This window comes from Gracilinanus agilis, chromosome X (assembly GCF_016433145.1).
Source record: "Gracilinanus agilis isolate LMUSP501 chromosome X, AgileGrace, whole genome shotgun sequence".
NCBI lineage: Eukaryota > Metazoa > Chordata > Mammalia > Didelphimorphia > Didelphidae > Gracilinanus > Gracilinanus agilis.
The window spans coordinates 82,213,029-82,225,528 of NC_058136.1; the positions used below are offsets into that span (position 1 = coordinate 82,213,029).

The 12,500-nt window shown below is 37.8% G+C and overlaps 1 protein-coding gene across 1 annotated transcript; it reads left to right on the forward strand.

The window, feature by feature from the left end:
* The first annotated feature begins 6,439 nt into the window (after positions 1 to 6,439).
* LOC123253834 (zinc-alpha-2-glycoprotein-like) lies at positions 6,440 to 10,991 on the forward strand. Its single transcript, XM_044682952.1, has 5 exons — positions 6,440 to 6,554; positions 8,025 to 8,285; positions 9,181 to 9,447; positions 10,456 to 10,734; positions 10,864 to 10,991. The coding sequence occupies exons 1-5, from the start codon at positions 6,440 to 6,442 to the stop codon at positions 10,989 to 10,991; spliced, it is 1,050 nt and encodes a 349-aa protein (XP_044538887.1).
* The last annotated feature ends 1,509 nt before the right edge of the window (positions 10,992 to 12,500 follow it).

The window sequence follows — 12,500 nt, forward strand, 5'->3', positions numbered from 1 at the left end:
ATGTGGTGGTGATCATTTTATTTGTTGATGAATCAAACAGAGAGAAGCAGTTCATTTTGAAGCACTGCTTCTCTGTCTATGCTGCTAAAGATATAACAGCAAATTTCATGTTTATCACATTATTATGATCAACAAAGGAAGTCAATGAATCAGTTAGCATGAATTAAATGCTGACAAATTACCAAGATATACAAAGAAAAAAATAAAATAATCTTTGATCTTAAAGAGATTATTTTCTGTGGAAATAACCTGAATACATTTAGATCACAGGTTTTTGTTACCATTTATTTACATCCATGGCATAATATGTAACATAACAATAAAGTAATACTTTTGATTTGTTATTAATATGTAACAAATTATAATAAGCATATTTATCCAGAAGAAACAAATCATGACATTAGTTATATCCAAAAATTGGTCTCCTTTTTTCTCCTCCTTCCCACAATTCTCCCTTCCCCAAGAGGGTAGGTAATGTGATATCAATTATACATATATTATTATATACATATTTCCCTGTTCATCATATTGTGAAGTAAGACACATATTGCTTACACCACAGAAAAATTCATAGAGGATAAAGAGAAAAGAAAACCATGTTTTAATCTATATTCATGCCCCTCTGCTTCTTTCATTGGTGTTGGATATCTTTCTTCCTCATGAGGCCCTTGAGGTAGTCCTGGATCCTTTCCTTGTTAATAATTAAATCCTTCATAGGTGATTATCATGTTTTATTGTTATTACTGTGTACAGCATTCTCTTGGTCCTGCTCACTTCATTTTGCATAACTCCATATAAATCTTCCAAGGTTTTTGTGACCATCTTGTTTTTTATCTCTTATGGCATAACAGTTTTCCGTTCCAATCATATATTACACTTGTCCAACCCTAATTGATGGATATCACATCAATTTCTTTGTCACCACAAAAAGAGCTGTTGTAAATATTTTAGAACATAATTTTTTCCCTTTCTCCTTGATCATCTTAGGAGATAAACCTAATAACAGTATTACTAGGTTAAAAGGTATACCCATTTTTATAACTCTTTGATTATAATTCCAGATTCCTCCACAAAATGGTTGAATAAGATCATACTCCATCAACAAGAAAACAGTGCCCATATTTTTCCACATCCCTTCCAACAGTTGTCATTTTATGCTTTTGTAATTTTAGTCAATCTGAGAGGTGCAAGATGACATCTTAGAGTGTTTTTGTTTGAATTTCTTTAAGCAATAATGACTATTTTTTATATAATTACATATAGTTTTCATGTCTTTATGTAAGTGCTGTTGGTTCATATCTTTTGACTACTTATCAACTGGGGAATGGCTCATATTCTTATATATTTTGACAAAGTTCTCTAGATATCTCCAAGAAGCTGTCTATAAAAATTTCCCCTGTTTATTGCTTTTGTTCTAATGTTGGCTACATTAGTTTTATTCATATAGAAATGTTTCATTTTAATGCATTCAAAGTTAACCATTTTATACTCCATGATGCTTTCTATCTCTTGTTTGTTTACAAATTCTTCTATCCACAAATCTGATAAGAAATATGTTCCCCATTCTTCCAATTTATTTATATCTTCCTTTATAGATACAAGGTGTATTCATTTTGATCTTATCTTGGTAAATGGTATAAGATATTGGTCTATATCTAGTTTCTGTCAAACTGCATTACAGTTTTCCATCAATTTTTAATCACCTTTTTTTAAATGGAAGGGAACTCAACACCATCAAGCCCAATCCTCTCATTTTATAAATGAAGAAACTCAGGTCCAAGGAATTTTACTGATTTGCCCAGGTCAAATGGAGGTGATGTTTGGACTCAGCTCTTCTGATTTAATCTAGGTGACCCAATGAATAGAGAACTGAATCAGCAGTCAGAAAAATATGGGTTCAAATTTGGTTTTAGACACTTAGTAGCTATATGATGCAGGGTAATTCAATAAAACCTCAATTTCTTCAACTGTAAAATGGGCATAATAACAAGCACCTACCTATCAGAGTAATTGTAATGATCACATAAGATAATATCTGACAACTGCTTGGTCCACTGCCTAGAACATAGTAGACTATGTAAATGTTAACTATTATTATCACAATAATTATAATAATATTTAAATTTTATTTATTTGTTTGTTTATTATATTAAAATTCCTAGGTATCTGTCTACCTCTCTACCCCCAACTTGAGATCAGAGAAGGCATCATTTGACAATAAGATATGGATATATATAAAGCTATGACTTTTTATCTTTCAGTTCTTTCCTAGAGATGGACATACACAAGTCATTTTTCAAAAAATTTCCTATAGAAAATATCCTCTAGGTTCTAATCTATTCAGTCTTCATAATTTCATGTAGGGCTTTCCACATTTTTAATTAAGATACTCATTATTTCCTATCATGAAGTAGTATTCCATCATAATCACATACCACAACTTGTTAAGCCATTCCTCAATTGATGGACATCCTGCAATTTCCATTTCTTTGCCGCCACAAAGATATATGCCATATATATGCTAGAATATAATAATAAGTTTTATATAATTCTGATATTATCCAAAATGTAAGCAGGATTTGGTTTGGGATGGGCCAGGAATATGATTAAGAGGACAGAAATCAAGAAAGACCTATAGGAGAAGGTGACATGTGAACCAAACAAACTCTACCAACTCTAATAGGTAGGCCAACAAATCTTGTTCTTTGATGAAGATGCTCCAGACATAGGTTAAGAGAATATCTATATTTCCTAAAATTGTGGGGAGGAAGGAAAAGTAACTAATAAGGATTTTTCGAAGGATTTTATCAACTAATTCATCCTCCTCCTTGAATTTCCTTAATCTCCCACTCAACTTAAATCTGTAGCCAGGTTCTCTCCCAGACACCTCCTTTATGTTGAATTTTGCCCAGTAATGATAAAGACGATTGTTATTGGTTGACTCTTAAATATTATGGCCAGCATTCAGGCCACCTCTCTATTGCTAGAGACAAGGAGGATTCCAGGCACTACAAAGACCAAGAAGTTGGAAGTGGAAATGACTCAAACATCAGGAAAATGGCTTCTGAGATCAAGGCCCTTAAGAAATAAATTGAAGGAACAATGTCCTTTCTTTGGTAATCACAGGGACTTTTCAATAAGGTCTAGCACAGGAAGGATGTAACTGTAGTCTGGTCTTCTCCCTCCCCCTTTCACCAACTATCTCTCCCTCTTCCCCTACTATACATGAAATAGCCATCACTCTCTTCAAAGTAAGAGTGGGTTTATGGCTTGAGGTAAGAAGGCTAAAGAAGCAGAAAAACAAACTACATGTGCTCTAAAGCTCAGTTCATGTCACTGATTCTCCCTGAGAATCATGACCATGCAACAGTCAAATATTTCTTGAGCAACCATGGTGTACCAAGGCCAGAGCTAATGACTGTGAAGGACACAGAAGAAGATGATCTAGTTAGCCTTTGTACTTGAGGATCTATAGGTGGAAAAATGACTCAAAATTTCTCTTAATTTTTAAGATAACTCCATATTAAAGAGTGATACTAGCTATAAATGTTTAAAGAATCAACCCTAGGCAACTTCTTCAGTAGACACAGCATCCACTTACTCTAAACACCAGTTACAAAAGTCCCATGACCACTGTTTAACAAATGCATGCCTCAAATAATAAATGGGGACAAAATCCAAAAGTGATTTTAAATCCTTCACTCTAACTAGCCTGGCCACAGTTACTCTCTCCTAGGCCAATTGGTGTCCTCTTTCAAAGAACTCTGGCAATTTGTCGTGCCTCAGAGGCTTTCTACAGCACTTATATAAAAATAAAGATTCACAAGCATAGACTCATTGGGAAAACCAGGAAGGAAGATCTGGGCATTATTAGACCCTGCACAGGTGTACTTCTTTGTTGCAAGGAGGACGCCTCAAGCTCTCTTCTTTTTTATAGAGACATAGACTGTCAGAGTTAGAAGGAGCCACAATGACCACCTAGCCCAAGCCATACAAGAGGAAGAATCCCAAATACAACACCCTGACAAGGAGGTATTACTGCACATTCCCAGCTGCTCAGAATCCATTGGGCAGAAGTAGAGGATGTGTAGATATAGCACTGAGAATAATCACAAGCTAAGAAAAATCTCTAATTTCTGGTTAAAAGGTAGGCATGAATGCTTGCAAAGAGCTTAGCTCACTCACAAGTATAACAGTAAAGATCTAAATAAAAGCACCTCACCAAAAATAAATGAATAAATAAACAAGAAATCCAAAAGGAAAACTACAATCAGCCAGTTGACACACATAGATGAAAAAACTAATGGATTGTGGCCACTAGGGGGCTCATTGGATTGAGAATCAAGTTGAGAAACAAAATATCCTGGGTTCAAATATGACTTCAGATGCTCTTAAGCGGTGTGACCCTGGGCTAGTCACTTAACCACCATTGCCTAGCCCTTACTACTCTTATGACTTAGAACCAATACACACTATTGAATCTAAGATGAGAGATGAGGGTGTTTTTCTTTTAAGGTTCTAGGCACTGTGCAAAGTGGTTGGAGATACAAATAGAGACAAAAAACAATCCCTCCTTTAGAGAAGCTCAGAATTAAATTGGAAACACAACATGAAAGCAACTGTGAGCCAAAAAAAATACATACCGGGGAAGTTGGAGGTAGCCTCAGAAGGGCACCACAAACAGAAAACGGGGAAGGACTTCCTGGAGGAGGTAGAACAACAAAAGCTGATATTTAAAAGAAGTTAAGGCTGATAGAAGACATAGATGTGGAGACAGAGAATTCCAGGAATCAAGGATAACCAGTGAAAATGCTCAGAGTCAGGTGATTGGGTGTGGGGTGTGAGGAAAAGCAGGAAGGTTAGTGTCCCTACATTGTTCTTTGAAGATAATGACATGTTAAATGGTGCTGCAGGTGATATGAGCTTTAGAAAGAAGATCAGTTCCAGAGCAGGAGAATGGGACTGGAGGGGAGAGAGAGACTTGAGGCAAAGAGACACATTTTAATGATTCAGGTGTGAGGATAGGAGGGCCTTTTGCTGGGAGGTAGCAGTGTCAGAGGAGAGAAGAATGTGATCAGCAGTGCCAATGCTATGGAGAGATCAAGACTCCTATAGAGTAACCTAGAAAAAATGGAGGCAAGGAAGTCTGGGACCATGAAAAGGAACTTTCAAGGGCAGGAGCACCATGGCCATGAGCCTGTCCTCAAGAACAACAGAAATGATCAATAATTCAACTGACTTACTCAATAAGTAAAAAGGCTATCCTCCTGGCCATATTGGGCAGAAGAAGACACAAAGAGAATAAATATGAAATAATTGCATGGACCACATTTGCAGATGTAAACAGAGGACTATGAACTCTAGGAAATTGAGTGTATACACAAGGATGGCAGAGTCATATGCATGGATTTAATAACTGAAGCCTAAGGATAGATGTAAGTTAACCCTTTCCAGAACCAGTGGACCCAGGTGCATATGCCAGGGCAAGGAATGGATTCAGACTCAAGGATGAATAAGCAAATACACCTCTCCGTGTACATGATAAAAAGCCAGACACAGATAGTGATCTGCAAACACTGCAATATGCCATCTAAGATTCAGTGCCCTAATCCTGGAAGTAATCCAGGGGCCACAATTGGGAGAAGATCGCAATTAATCAGCATTGCAAGGCAATGTAGAATAGAATCAAGAATATCAACAGACCTAGAGTTGGTATGAGGACTCATTGAACTATTCCTTAGACTTTAGCTGGTTTTCACCCTGGGAAAGCAATTTAACCAATTTTGGACTCAGTTTCCTTATCTGAAAATGAGGATGAATAATAGTACTTACTCCTAAGGCACAGCAATATCGTAAAAATGAAGTGAGATGATAATAAATGCGAAGTCCTTTGGCAAACCTAGAAGGGTATGTTCACTGTTATTTCTGTTAATGGTATATTTTCAGACAGGTAGCTTCATTGAAAACTGCGCCATAAAAATCAGGGGTTCCCTGAGAGCTGGATGAAAGGAGAAATGAGGCCTCTTCCCTATTTCTCTCCTCCAGAAGGAAGTTTCTCTGGTGGTTTCTTTCAGATATAACAATATCTAGGTTCAACTATCACTTAGAATGACAACTAGAAGGCTGACATTGAAACAACCAATGCATCTTGGGGCCTCCCAGAAAGAGCCTGATGGTGACTGTGCTCAGAGGCTCTCTCCCCTCACCACACACTGTTTCACTTCTTCTCTTATATCTGCTAAACAGGGCAAGTTTCAGTCTGGTAACAGGCATCTTAGATGACAATGAGAGCAAGGCAGGGTCTTACAAGAGCCAATCCCATCCTGGGTAGGGTTAGGGGATAAAAAGCCACGTGATGTACATAGGAGACCTCAGTTCCGTTTTAGGTACTGCCTGAGGCTGTGGGACATCTAAAGTTTCCCCAGCTGTGGTGTGCTTGATGAAGCCAGGTAGACCCCTTCTGAGGTCCACCAGGTGTCAAAGGAGCTGGAGATGGTTCTTCTCAGCCGGGATTTTCATTATGGAAGTATTTGCCTTGAGAAAGACACAGGCAGGTAAGTCTAGAGAGAAGGGGGTTCAGTAGACAGTGTAGAGACAATGGAGCTTTAGGTCTAATGGTGAAAATTTATTCATTCCCTTCAAAGAGCAGACAGCCAGTCAAAAAATATTTATTAAGCATATTTGTTGATTAATTATTATTAAGCATAAAAGCATATTAAGCATAACTCATACTCCAGCAAAAATGCAAGGTACTGTGGATACCACCAACCACCAAAATAATAATAATAATAATAATAATAATAATAAAAACATAGTCCCTGCCTCAAAGGAGCTCACACTCTAAAAGAACGAGGCAACATATAAATAAACAAATAACAAGATACATCTAGAGGAGATGAAATATAATTTTGGAAGGGAAAACTCTAAAGATTGTGGCCCCGGGATTGAATGTTTGATGTGAACAATGGTAAGTGGGCCAGTTCGAGGAAAATGTTGACTGTATGAAGGGGAGGACTAAGAAAATAGCTTAGAAAGTAAGACTGAATCAGAATGTGAATGACTTTCAATGCCATTAGCTGCCAAAGATTGTATTTCATCCTAGAGGCAGAAGGGAAGCACTAAAGTTTGGAGATGGAGATGGAGTGTGGTATGCTTTGGGAATAGGAAAATGGGAAGATTGGGGAGGACTGATTGGAGAAGGGAGAATTCAAAAGAAGGAAACCTGTTTAGAAGGAAATTGTCAAAATCCTGGTGAGGGGGAATGAGGGCCTGAACTAGGGTGAACTAGGGTGTGGGATGTGTAAATGAAAAGAGATTTGAGAGAGGAGCTGGAGGTGGAATTAGTTGGGCTTGGCTGCTGGTCAGATATTAGGGAAGGGCAGAAAGAGGGAAGATTTGAGAATAGATCTGAGATTAAAAACCTGGATGATTGGAATATTAGTGCTGTTCTTGGCAAAAAGAGAAAGTAAGTGAGAAGCATAGGTTTAGAGAGAAGTTAATGACTTACATTTCTGACATACTGAATATGAAATACATAAAGGGAATCTAATTGGAGAGGTCCAAAAAAAAAGTTTTTTTATAAGCATTTATTAATCCCCTACTATAGAGTAGGTACTGTAATAAGTCCCTTATAAATACCTCCTTTAATCATCAATAGAACTCTGAGAAGTCAGTGGCTTTATTATTCTAATTTTAGGAATAAGGAAATTCAGGTTTAAAGAGCTGAAGTGATTTATTTACCCAGGATCATACACCTTAAATGTCTGAGGCTAGATTTGAACTCAGGTCTTTAAAACCACAATTCTACCACTCTATCCATTGCATCAACTAGCTGATAATATTTGGAGTTCAAAAGAAAGGGACTAAGAGTTGATCGTTTAAATTTTGGAGTCATCAGTATAGCTGCATTTATCAATAGCGGGAGTTAAAGACAAGGCAGAGAAATGGCTGAGAGGAGACTCTGGTCCTCTGGTATCCCCAAACCTGAAACATCATTTTCTCTTCTCTTCCTTCCTATAATCCAGTCCATCACAGGCATGAGATTCAGTTCACCACAGTGGGTACAGACCACTCTCTCTTGGAACTAAGTGCAATTAGCCTCATAGATGATGTGGAAGTGACATCTTATAACAAAGGACAGAAGCAAATTAATATCAAGATACCCTGGATCTCCAAAGTACTGGGAGCCAATTTTCTTACCCAGTGGCATAATTCACTAGTGAACCACGAGCAAGATTTCCTCTGGCCAATTCAATTCTTAGCACGGCATGACATCAACCATGATAGTAAGTTAGATCAACTCATTTCTCCCCATCCTGTTTTTCAACATACTTTGTTGAAACATACTTTCAACATACTTTCTCTCCCAAGCTCAGCACATCCAAGCATCCCAGTAGATTATACCACTGAGACAAATTTCTTTGATCCCAACCCACTGTATCCTTCTCTGGATAAAAAGTTATGAAGGATCCAGCCCTGGCCCTTAGGCTTCACCCAGTTGGATTAACATCCAGGATCACCATCTCATATTATTCTTTTAAGAGATTTCTACCTTCTGTCCAGTGACTTTCACTGCTTGCCAAAATTTCTTAATTAATAAACCAGAACTCAGAGAATCAAGTCCCGTGCTCTCCTTCTGTCCCAGAGGTTTGAAATGTGCTGCAGTCCATCTTACTTACAGATCACTCTCTTCTTCTGGATTTCAGGCAATAGTTCTAGCACCAATATTTTTCATTATCTTTTACTCCTGCAATTACACACAACAGAACCACCCTCCACAACAAAATTCTATTTTCTGGGTTTTGTTTGAAAGGAAAGAGAATACCCAAATTCAGATATAAATTAACGTAGAGTTTAAAAGTAGAATAGTGCACTGAGAATTTGGGAATGCACTGCATAACATGACAGTTCAAACTGTGCAGAGTAGAAATGGACATAGACCCAGAATGAATAGAACCTAACTTTTAAGTTAGTCTACCCTACCTGAATTTCCTGTGATTCTCTAGAGATAATCTGACTTGATTGTGAGCCATGAAAGCATTTAACCCAAACTATAAGTAGCCCCCAATGTTTTTAAAAAAGGAAAATCCTTTTCCTACAATTCCTCCAAAGATGGGCTCCTCCTTTGGGTTCCCTGTCCTCTTTCCACCCAGAGGTGCCCAATTCTATGTTCCTCCACAGGAAACCACACAGCCCAGCTCCTGGCAGAATGTGAAGTGGACAATGACATCGCAGTAAAGAGTCACATCTATTTAATTTGGGATGGGAAGGAAAGTTACTGGATAGATGAAGAGGTTGGACATTGGGAGAACATAAATCCTGAAGTCAAACAATACCCATATGTTCTGCAGAGTCCTCTCTGGACCAATCTAAGGAAACGCTACATGAAGCTATATTGCGTTGACTTGATGAGGAAAATCACTGGGTATTCAAGCTTAAGGGATAATGGTGAGTGTTACCTTATTCCCATCTCCTCCTTAAAGGTCTAGGTCACCTTCACAATTTTATGAAGTCACTGGAGTCCCAGAGAAAGAGACAGGAACCCCACCTTCTTATCACAGCCCCAGTTGGCAATGAGAAAATTTGTTTTAAATGTGAGAAAGTTTGAATTAGGTTCTTTCTTTTTTCCTTCTTTTCTTTTTCTTACTTTCTTATTTTCTTTTTTCCCATATTTCTTTCTTTCTTTCCAAATTTCCTTCCTTCTCTCTATTTTCATCTATTCTTTTTCCTTTCTTTTTTCTCTACTTTCTTTTCTTTTTCCTTCTTTTTCCCATTATTTCAGTCCTTTCCTTCTTTTTCTACTTCCTTACCTTTTTTCTTTCTCCTTTCTTTCTCCCTTTCATTTTTTCCTTCTTTCTTTTTTCTATTCCTCAAGTTAAAGTCTTCCTCCCATGACTCTTCAAGGCAGGAGGGTGACCCTAAGAGTTCAAAAATTGTGGCAGGTAAAAATATACTCTGAAATTATCTCCCAGGCTGAGAAATCTTTGTTCACAGGCCCAGGAATGATGAACTATGTATCTGCTGGTTAAAGAGCAGACTAGCCAGATTTAGAAAATCAGCAGCAGGAGGTTGGCCACCAGTAATATTTTACTTTTATTTGGAGGAAAAGTGATAGAGATACATGAAGGGTAGCCTGGTAAGCATGGTGAGTATGTAATCTTCATGATCAGGAATATCCCCACTGATTCAATTATGGATCTTAGAAGACTAAGCTTCTTGAAGATGATTTAGAAAGCTGCTGGTGATAAATCTGTCAAAACTAACAGGTGGTGATTCACTAACTAGTGTTAACCTAGCACTCTTCAAGTTGATACAAGGTGATACAAAGGAATAAAAACAACAAAGGAATAAAAACAAAAAAGAACATGCTGCAATAAGGAATCTGAGCATTCATGAAGGTAGAGATAATGGAAGCATCAAACACATGAGACCTTCTTTCTTGATCTCTTCTCCTAGTGGCCCCGGAGGTGGCTGTATCTCAACATGTCAGTCCAGAAGGCAGCATCATTCTCTCCTGCATTGCCACAGGTTTCTACCCTCGCTCCATCATCATGCACTGGGAAAAGAACGGGAAGCTGGGGATATGGGGAAATGAGAGTTCCAGTGGCACCCTGCCCAATATGGATTCCACCTTCTACCTCAAAGTTACCTTAGAACTCCCACCAGAGGACTCAGGAGCAGGTTATACCTGTGTGGTAGAACACAGTGAGCTGAAGAGTCCTGCTATGTGTTCAGGTCAGTGTTTTAGCCACACACTCTCATCATATCCCTAAGAAACTGGGCCCCAGAGTATATAGTTCCATCCTCTCCCCACTTCTTTCATTGAATGCACACTCACTTACATTCTATTCTTTATTTCTATAGTCCCTAGAAAGCCCACTATGTACACGCCTTGGATTCTTGTGCTGTGCATCATGGTGGCTGTCATCCTACTGCTGAGCTGTGCTGGGATCTTCATCAAATGGAAGATGAGGAAGACAGTATCCATGTAAGAAGAGACAAGTGACAGGAAGATTTTGGATTGGGAACACCAAGGAGACAGGAGATATTGCTATCGTAGCAACCTCAATAACTGATTGTAAGAAAATGTTTTGAGAAGAGAATCCCAGAATCTTAGGGTCAAAGAAGTACACAAAGTCTATGAAATCCAAACCTTACCTGTTCAAAAAACTCCTCAATAACAGCCTGGCAAGTCAGTCTCTCCAAGCCTCAGTCCCCTTATCTGTAAAAGGGGGATATTAATGGCATTTGCATCACAGTAATATTCACATAATGTGCCAGTCAGACCTTTAAGTGCTATGGAAATATTGGTAATCATTATGACTCTATTAATACAGTTAGGGACCACTTTTTTTACACCCTTACCTACTGGAATCAATACTGTTTATTGGTTTCAAGGCAGAAGATTGGTAGGGGCTAGGCAACAGGTGTTAAGTGACTTGCCCAGGGTCACAGAGCTGGGAAGTGTCTGAGGCCAGATTTGAACCCAGGACCTCCCATCTCTAGGTCTGGCTTTCAATCCACTGAGCCACCCAGTTGCCCTTGAGACCACTTTTTTTAAACTGTCATGCAAAGGCAAAATCACATTCCTGATTTCTATGAAGTTTTCAGTTTATTAAAATATCCAGGTCTTTATTATTACAGAAAATATTTTATTAGTGTGTGCATTTATGCATTTACACAACTGTAGTATTTAAATTTTATATATATTTCAATCTAATACAATGCAATTCAATAAGAATTTGTCAAGGACCTATTAGTGTTTTTGTTAGACTCCTATAACACAAAGACAAAAGGAAAATAGTCCTTCCTCTCACAGAGCTTACATTCTATGGGAGTAACTCCTATCAAATTTCATATTCTTATATTCTACCCATTGTTCTACCATTTAAAAATCTTTAGGAGAGGGAAAGAACATGAAATATGTAACTATTGGAAATAGTAAAAACCAACCAAACAAATAAATAAATAAATGGATAAATAAAAATAATAATATTTTGGAATCTTGCCTCATCCCCTAGTTTTATTTATATTTTTGATGACATTAGCTATCCCTCCTGGATTGGAGTCATCTCCAAATTTGATGTTAATGTCATCTATGGCTTCATCCAAGCCATCGCAAAAAGGTACCTCTTAGTGAAGAAACTTCTCTTGCTAGACACTCACGAATCAGTCAATCATCTCTTTCAACTCATTAAAGTAAATATTTATTAAACACTTGCTATGCTCAAATTAATAGATAGCATGGTTTATAGAATAGAGACTCTGTCATGAAGTTAGAAAGACCTGGATTCAAGTCTCACATATTGACTGTGTGACCTTGAACAAGTCATACTCAGAGGCTCAGGTAACTCTCTATGACTAAATTATAGAAAGTGAAAATCTTCACTGGTATAGGGAGTTCCTCACTGGGATTTCCCTATACCCATTATAGCACATGTAGAGATCCACCCAAATAAGGCAAATGGGTAAGGATTATATACCTTAATAACAGTTAGTAG

Excerpts from the sequence above, each read along its gene's own strand:
- LOC123253834 (XM_044682952.1), top strand. The coding sequence starts at position 6,440 with ATGAAGCCAGGTAGACCCCTTCTGAGGTCCACCAGGTGTCAAAGGAGC. Across the intron at positions 8,286-9,180 it reads GCATGACATCAACCATGATA|GAAACCACACAGCCCAGCTC; the intron begins GTAAGTTAGATC and ends GTTCCTCCACAG. Across the intron at positions 10,735-10,863 it reads GAGTCCTGCTATGTGTTCAG|TCCCTAGAAAGCCCACTATG; the intron begins GTCAGTGTTTTA and ends TTATTTCTATAG.